At 54.7% G+C, this 9,033-nt stretch overlaps 1 protein-coding gene across 1 annotated transcript in view; it reads right to left on the reverse strand.

Annotated features, from left to right (window-relative positions):
• SNED1 (sushi, nidogen and EGF-like domains 1) overlaps positions 1-3,054 on the reverse strand; it is a 59,514-nt gene extending 56,460 nt beyond the window's left edge. The window contains exon 1 of the mRNA XM_006893492.1: positions 2,842-3,054. Within this exon, the coding sequence (XP_006893554.1) occupies positions 2,842-3,054 (213 nt within the window). The remainder of the gene's footprint in view (positions 1-2,841) is intronic.
• Positions 3,055-9,033: the final 5,979 nt, after the last annotated feature.

Raw genomic sequence — 9,033 nt, forward strand, 5'->3', positions numbered from 1 at the left:
TGCTCTGTGATATGAGGAGAGTCCTCCCTGCTCTGTGACATGGGGAGAATCCTCCCTGCTCTGTGATATGAGGAGAGTCCTCCCTGCTCTGTGACTATGGGGAGAGTCCTCCCTGCTCTGTGTGGAGAGAGTACTCCCTGCTCTGTGATGTGGGAAGAGTCCTCCCTGCTCTGTGACATGAGGAGAGTCCTCCCTGCTCTGTGACACGGGGAGAGTCCTCCCTGCTCTGTGACACGGGGAGAGTCCTCCCTGCTCTGGGACACGGGGAGAGTCCTCCCTGCTCTGTGACGTGGGGAGAGTCCCCCCTGCTCTGTCACTTGGGGTGGTGAGGTTCACTCTGATTGGAATAGACTCAACAGCACCACCCTTGATCCCCGTGAATTTCAATTGTCTGAAATTTGGGTCTTTGAAGGTGTTACCTGTTAGGGAACATGAGTTCATACAGGAGTAGGGTGGGCTCCAGACCCACCTGAATGGCATCTTATAGAAAGTTGAGGGACCATAAAGACAGTGGGAAGACACCACACCATTTGACCATGGAATTGGGCTGCAGCTCTAAGCCAAGAACTTGGGGCCCCCAGATACTGAGGAGGACAAGAGAGGACCATCCCCTGCGCCTTTGGTGAGAAGATGCCCTTTGTAACAGCCTGGGTTCACTCAGAGTCCTAAGCTGTGGAATAATATATCCTGTCTAAAGTTACCCGGTCTGTGAAGAAGGACATCAAAGTAAAGATGAGGGGGAAAAAAAGAAGTCATATAATGTAAAAAAAGATAGATACAGCAACTATGATTCAGTGGGTCAGAACCCACCAGCAAGGCCCACCAGCACGAGCTGCTGTGTCATACTGACCCCAGGAAACTCACGCAACAACACCCAAACTAGGGTCACTGCCTTCACCTCAATTTCAGTTCTGAACACAGCCTTCTCCCTCAAGTAATGCTGTCTTCATGCCCTCCCCCTCTTTACAACCACAGAGCCCTCTGGCCGTCACAGCCCTGCCTCCCTGGGCCTGCCGCCGCTGCGGGCATGCTGTCCTGGGCCTGCAGTCCTAGGTCTGCCGTCCCAGGCACGCTGTCTGGGGTCTGCAGTCCCAGGCACGCTGTCCTAGGTCTGCCATCCCAGGCACGCTGTCCTAGGTATGGCTCCCTCAAGAATTTCATCTTCTTTCCTCCTGAAAAAAACAGAGGTGAAGTGGGCTGCACTAAGTCCACATAAGTAAGCGAATATTTTGTTAGTAGTAAGATTGCCCGTTTCTGAGGAAGCCATGTGTTTTGCTAGCAGATCTTTCCACTTTTGGGCTGTTTCTCCCATTGTTTCAGCAAGGTTCTTTGTTTTCATTGAGGCTGTTTAGAAGGTCAAATGTTTGAATCATCTTTGAATGGGCAAGCTTAGCCAGGCCCAGGTGTCTAGGAACATTTGGACAAAATGTTCTGTGAGGACACTGTGTTTTCCCAGATCTAGGGTCCATGCTTTGGTTTACATAGTCCAATAAAGTTCCTTCCCAACTGCCCCACACTTCCTGAAACCCTTCCTCTCTGCCCATATCCTAGTCCAGGATACAGAGGGCAGGGCAGCATCTACAGAGAGTGACCACACGCTCACCTGCTGTCATCACATCACTAATGGCTGCCACCTAGTTAAGGGGACCATCTTCACAGTTCCAGGGAGAATTCTGTTGCTGGGCTCAGGGGGTGGAGGGGCGTGAAGGATGCTGGCAGCTACAATGGTGGAGGTTGGCAACAGTGGTGAGAGCAGACTGATGGATGGCGACGGAGGTGGTGCTGAAGGTTGGAGGGAATGAGGTTGATAGTGTCAGGAACAGTGACGGTACAGGTGGAGGTGCTAATGACAAGTGGGTGTTCATGGCAGGGTTGGTGGTCCTAATGAGAAGGGTGATTGTAGAGGGGATGGATGTGGGGGTGATGGTGAGGTCAGTGACAGAGGTGGTAGAACTGATGGTGGAGGTATTAACAGTGAGGTTGACGGTGGTGGTCATGGTGGGGCTGATGGAGCTGGTGGTGGAAACAGCAGAGTTAACTGATGGTCGAGGCAGTGAGAGGTGAGATTGCTGGGACTATGCTGAGGGTAATGGTAGGGCTGCTGGCAGGGTTGTGGTAAGGATGGGGCATTGCTTTTGGTGAGGAAGGTGGGACGAAGGTGCTGGAGGGGTGGTGTGCCATGCTGGTCACGACGAAGGTTTGCCTGTGAGCATTTCATCCTTCCAGAGGTCCAAGACTGACCGTCCTTCGGAGCTGACTGGCTGTTTCCTGGCTCAGGATGCCCAGGGTTGCAAGCCCCCTCTTGGGTCAGAGCAGGCACTGGAAGATCAGTGGAAATCACCCTGCATGGTCAGGCCACCCCGAGAGCTTGGGCAGTGGGGAGCGGGCCCGGACACTCGGGACCATCACCTCTGGGGTCCGGGTCAGCAAGGGTGGGACCTTTTGGCCACTGTGCAGGATTCCCAGAAAGAAGGGCTGATACGTTGGCGGCACGAGGAGGACACACGGCCTGAGGCGCCCCGCCTGGAAAGCCTAGGTGCCAGGCAGCGTGTGCTCATGGTCCGCTGGCCGCAAAAGCGTCAACCAGACGCCACTTGCGCTGGGGCCAGTGGCCGGCAGACGCGCGGGGCGGACCCTACCCAAGCCATTGCCAGGTAGGCAGGGGTGCGCTCGCCTCGCCAGGGTGCCTGGCCTTGCGCGCCCCCCTCCGCGTCTCTGCCGTGGGCTGCTGTCCGCCTTGGCGCGGGAGGGAGGAAGCGCTGTCCTCATTCTACCTTTGGCCGCTACCGTGCCAAGTTGTTGGCGGCGGCAGCGACGCCCACCCCGGGGCTCGGTACTCACATACAGGCCGGAGTGCTGGGCGCCGAAGAACGGGAAGGGCGCAGAGAGCGGCCTCAGCCCCGAGCCGCCGTCGTCCTGCTTGGGTGTGACCGCGTCGCCGTGCTCCGCGCCGAACGGGTAAAAGTCAGCGAGGGCCACCGCGCTGCTGACCCCGCGCGCCGCGAGCCCCAGGGCCGCTGCCATAAGCAGCACCCAGGCGGCGCCGCGCGGCATTGCCGAGGGACAGAGGGGACAGCGGCGACAGCAGGGACAGCAGGGCACTGAGAGCCACGGGGAGGCGCGGAACGGGCGGACGCGGGGCCGGGCTCGCCAGGGAGGATCTGGCGGAGGAAGGCGCAGCCTGCGCTCTGGGCGCACCCGCCGGACTGCAGCTTAAATACCCAGCCGCGGCAGGGGCGGGGCCATGCAAATCGCACTCTTAAAGCACCAGGCTCCCAGTGGACGGTGCTCCGGCTCAGCGGGTCAGCGGGAGGAGAGGCGCGGGAGGGAGGGGCGGGGCAGGTAGGGAGGAGTCTGCCTTTTCAGGAACACGGTGATCTCTTGGGGTCTCTGGCCAGTGTGAGGACCACCCTAGCTTGACAGCTCACATACTGCTGTCACATATCTGGAACCTAGAGACTCTCAGCTTTGATTCCACCTCCCCATACACACACACGTGCACACACAACATGCATGCGTGCACACACAGGAAGTTACACACGTGGGCGTGCACACATACACATGCACATACATGAACGTGCACAGAGACATACATAAACATACCTAAGAAGGCACACAGGTGCGTGCACACACACGTATGTATACACAGGCATGCATACACACACAGAGGAAGGTTCCCACTCATGCACGTAGGCATGCATACACACACTTGCACTAGCAGGAAGATGCACACGTGTATGCACATGCACATATATGAAGGTACACACGTGCATGCAAACACATGCATACACACACATGCGTGTACACTTACCTGGCTGTGTGGGGTAAGGCTTTTCTGGCCTTGGAGATACTGAGGTCTTAAACTGTGTTCTTTTTGCTGACCTCAAAGATACAGACCAGCAGGAGACACACCCGGGAGGGGCCTGCCCGCAGACCCCTGTGAGGGTGGTGTCCCCTCATGGCTCAGCCACAAGGCTGTGGCCATGGATGATGGCACCAGCTTCTGATAGAGGGCCCCGATTTGGATTCTGTGTCCCTGTCCCATGGCTGTCTCTGCCCTTCTCTTGGCCACTTGGTCCCCTCACCAGGGACATCTTTCTGAGTGTATGTCCTGCCTCAAGGGGGCGTCAGTGGTCCACCTCTGTTGTCCATATGGAACCCAAGTCCTGGACTCTTGGGTCCTCAACCACATCCTTTCTGGTCCCAGAATACTGATTGCAGACATCTGGGACTTCCAAGAACAAGAGTGTGTCCTCAAAGACAAAAATATGTACTCCCAAAGACAAAAGTCTACCCCAGAGACAAGCAGACGCAGAGCCAAGAAACAAGCAGGGTGGGCGCCCTGGGAGCCCTTCAGTCCTCTGCATTTTCGGAAACGCCTCTGTTCAGCACGTGTTGTTTGTTTTGTAATCAGATCAAGGACATTAACTTACTTTCCCCCCCTTTTAAAAAAATTATTCTTTTCCTTGATATTTTAATGAAAGTTTACGGAAATCTTGGATTTCCATTCATTTATCATTGTACATTTTCCTCCCTCCTCCCTAGTTTACTTTTCTCTTTAAAAAGACTCTTTCGCTGTTGCACAATTTCCTCACTGCCCCCCAGTCCACTTTGCTATGCACCTCTTATTCTGGACTGTTGTCACGTAAATAATACCTAACCGTATATTTCTTTTAGACAGTTTCCTCATCTCTTTAAATGCAGTGTTCATTATTTATCTCCTCTTTTCTTAGTTTTCCCATGTCAGTCCTGTTTTATTTACAGTGGCATTATGCAGTATTTGTCCTTTTGTGACTGGGATATTTCACTCAGCATAATGTCCTACATGGTCACCCATTTTGTATATTTCATGAGTTCTTCATTTTTCAGTGCTGCATGGTATTCCATTGTGTGGATATATCATAGCTTCTCTATGTATTAATTCATTTATGGGCACTTGGGTTGCTTCCATTGCTTTGCTATTATGAACAAGGCAGCAATAGTGAGCATATATCTGTTTGGGTGAAAGTTCTGGTTTCTTTGGGGTATATTTCCAGTAGTGCAATTGCTGAGTCAAATGGTATCTCTATTTCCAACTTTTTGAGAAAGCACCGTACTGCCTTCCACAGTGGTTGCACCGTTTTACACTCCCACCAACAGTGAATAAGTGTTCCAGTTTCGCCACAACCTCGCCAGCAATTGTTGTTTGCTGTTCTGTTGAATCTTGCTATTGTTACTGGGGTGAGATGATATCTCATAGTTGTTTTGATTTGAATCTTAGAGCCAGGGATTTTGAACATTTCTTCATGTGTTTGTTTGCCAGCTGAATGTCTTCTTTATTGAAATGTCTGTTCATATCCTGTGCCCACTTTGTGATTGGGTTGTTTACCTTTTTCTTGTTGAGGTGCTGGAGTATTCTATAAATTCTTAATATAAGTCCCTTATCAGATATATCATTGCCAAATATTTTCCCCCAGTCTGTAGCTTTTCTATTTATCCTGTTGGGTTTTTGGATGTGCATAGGGATTTGATTCTTAGAAGATCATATTAATCTATTTTATTCTTTCCTGGTTGTAGATATTAACTTACTTTTAAGAAACCATGTGAGTGAATGAGTATGGTCCCAATCCCTGGCTAGATGATAGGGCCTGGACCTGGGCGGGACAGCTGGCACCAGGAGTTATGGGGCCACTGCTTCTGGAGCAGACCTTGCATTCAGAGAACGACACCCTCTTGAATCTTACACCTGGGCCTCACTTGTCTCTTTGTATAAAGAACCTGCTTTGCACAGGGGAACACTGAAGCTGTGGAGTGAAGGACCCCCGTCCACTCCTGTTTGCCTCATAGCTCAGTGACCCAACCTCTCAGCTTCAAAACTCCTAGGACCAGGGCTGTTGTGGCTCCAAGTCGTGAAGTGAAAGGAAGCTCTGAACCCCCAGACTTCTTTGTGAGCAAAGTTGGTGATTCCAGCTACTGCCAGGCTGAAGACAGGGCCCTGATCCATGCCGAGTGGAGTGAGGCGGGAGTCATGCACACTCACACACACATTCACACACCCACATGCTCAGAGTACACACACTACACTCAAGCTTGCACACACATGCACTCACAATCACACATCCTCACTTACACGCACGTACACCCCTCACAGGTATACTTACTCCTCTGTGCACACTCACACCCCTGACTCCTTACCCACTCCCTATGGCTTTCGGCAGCTCTGCTACCAAAGCTTCCCGCTGGCCATCCCTCCACACTGACCTGCCGCCATGCTGACCCCCTCCTGCTGACCCTCTGCACTGACCCTCACCCACACTGATGGCCCCCTTGTGCTGACCCTTCTCAATGCTGAGTACCCCCTGCACTCACCCCCTCTACACTGACCCCCCTGTACTGACACTGACCTCCCCATGTTGACCACTCTGTGCTGACTCCTCTTCTGTGCTGACCTCCTTTCACTCTGACCCCTGCTCCATGCAGACACCTGCCTACACTGACCCCGCTCAATCTGCCCCCCTCCGCCCTGACCCCTACTCCATGCAGATGCCCGCCCACACTGACCTACCCTGCCCTGCCCCCTACTCCATGCTGACCCCCCTTTGCACTGACGTCCCATGTGCTGACCGCCCCTGATGGTGTGACTGCACTGCTTGCCTTGACTCACTTTCCTTGAGCCAGGCTCTTGTCTGGAGGTTTTGAAGGTAGAGCTGCCCCAGAGCCAGCATGGTGCTAGCACCAGAGTTCTCAGCAGGCTGGGTGCAATCTCGACTTGATTGTGCAGTGGGACCCTCAGGCAGCTTTGCATATATCCTGCCTGGCCACCCTACGCTCCTGGCTCCTGGACTCTGGACTTGCCTCGCAGGACCACATCCATGACCATTGTCACGACCATGTCCATAATTATAACCATGACCCTTGCCCACTACCACACCTTCTGCTGTGTACTTGGTTTTCTTTGGACTTCGGCTGGTGGGGGTTAACCCTGACCCAAACACTGAGAATTACATTTAATTAAAAAGAAAGGGGAGAAAACCTCTGCAGGGAGAAAAAGAGAAGAAAAAACTTTTTTTCCCAGGTGCTAAAAATATTATCAGGAAATGCATTTCAGCACCATGCTGTTCGAGTTCCCCTCCGGACTCAAGGGCGCCTTTGTCCCGGCTCCAGAGCGTCCACATTTATCAAAACCCAAATTGCTTTATCGAGGGCTTCCCACTGCAGAGAGTGGGGAACCCGGGCCTCCTGTCAGGCCTGTGGCCTTTCAATTTGGGGCTCACAGGGAGGCCTTCCCTGCACCCCTGGCCGCAGGGCTGCTGGTCTCCCAGGACACTCGGCTTGGGCCCTGGGCTCTGTGCCTGGGGCTGTCTGCATGCTCGCTTCCTGGCTTTCTCCCTGAGATGCTGGTGGTGCTACCCCCCACCCCCTGCTCCCGGCTAAGCACAGATCCCTTCACCTCCCAGGGAATGAGCCCTGGGAGGGAGGTCAGACTGCTGCTTGGTCCCCTCAGGGCTAGGATGCTCAAAGCCACTCCCACCACCTTGATTCCAGCTGGTGGAAGTGCAGCCTGAATGCTCAGAAGCAAGGATGCTGAGGCTTCTGGTCACAGATTTTGGACAGGTAATCCGGAGGGACCAGTCCCTAGACAAGGCCATCATGCATGGCAAAGTAGAGGTCCATGAACAGAGAAAGATATGCGACGAGATTGCTTGGCAGTGACACTCATATGGGACTCAGGCATGGCAGAGCCTGTGAGGGGGTGAAGGGCCGGGTCAGTTGCGTGGGGGAGGGAAAGACTAGCTGTGTGAGGACACCTACTGCTCCGGGGGGGGGGCGGTGGTGGCGACCCACCCAGGCTGCTCGATGCTGCACTGTGCAGGGTCTGAAGTGCCTGGATCCGGGGGCCGAGTGCTAGAAGGTAGGCTGCTGTGGCCCTTGCCTTGGTGGCATGGAGTTCTCCTGCATGACTGCAAGTGGCCTTGTCTCTGCTCCTGGACCTTACCTGGCCACAGGCTTTCCTAATGTGTGTGGTCCTGGAGGGCCCAAAACTTCTGCCAGTAGATGGTCACTACAGAAGGCCGGGCCATTCTGGGTCCAAAGGCTTGCTGGCCTGTGCACCCAAGCCTTTGCCACGTTAGTGAAATGGGAACAATATTAAAGCCACGGTGGCAGGAGAGAGCAGACCGTCCCAGGAGCCTGTCCCTCAGGTGTGCACTGGGCAGGGACATCACCCTTCACCTGGGCTGAGCCAGGGGTCACAGGCTTCCTACAGTCAGTGCAAGGGATGAGGTTTGAGAACTGACCAGGGAGGTCTGCTCCACGCCCTTGCTCCCTCTGGCCTGCTGGGGTCAGGCCTCTGCCAGGAAGCCAGAAGCCCTATCTCCCCCTAGATCCCACTCCCACCTGCACTCCACGCTCCACATCCTCCCTGAACAGAAGCGACTTCATGGGCCTGCTCAGAGCTCCCTGGGCAGAGGGAGGCCCTCTGACTACCCTGCACGCCAGCTTCTTCAGCCACAGGTTCTTAGGGAGACTGGGCCTCTGTCTGTCTGTGAGTCTTGTCTGTCTCCCCGGCTCTGTGGGACAGGGCTATGGTTAGTGGGTGAGGGACTGTCGATGGGGCTGGAGGCAGCATCATAAGGTCCTCTTCCTTAACTCCGGGGATGGGGAGTCCAGGACATGCCCCCCACTCCCTGCAAACTGGACCGGCTCCCATCTAGCCCATTCCACAGGGGGTTTCCTGGGCCTCCAGCCCTCTGAGGGTGGGGTGGGCAGTTGGAGTGCAGGCGGGTGGGTGTGGAGGCCCAGCCCTGGGCCCTTGGCCACCCAACCCAGCCCACTAGGCACATTCCTGGCCCAGGCTCCCTGGGTAAGATGGCTCTACTCCAACCTGGACCGTGGGGCCCAGGGCCCAGCCATGTCCAGCTGTCCCTCCAGCTCTGACCCAGCCTGCCTGGACAGTGGCTGCCAAGGGCTCAGGAGAAACAGGCGCTGCCTGCGCCCTCTGCCATGGCTGGCCACCACAGCACAGAGACCCACACAGCATGTTTAGGAAAAGGA

Source organism: Elephantulus edwardii, unplaced genomic scaffold, assembly GCF_000299155.1.
Source record: "Elephantulus edwardii isolate Elephantulus edwardi_28Jun2011 unplaced genomic scaffold, EleEdw1.0 scaffold00127, whole genome shotgun sequence".
Classification (NCBI taxonomy): Eukaryota; Metazoa; Chordata; class Mammalia; order Macroscelidea; family Macroscelididae; genus Elephantulus; species Elephantulus edwardii.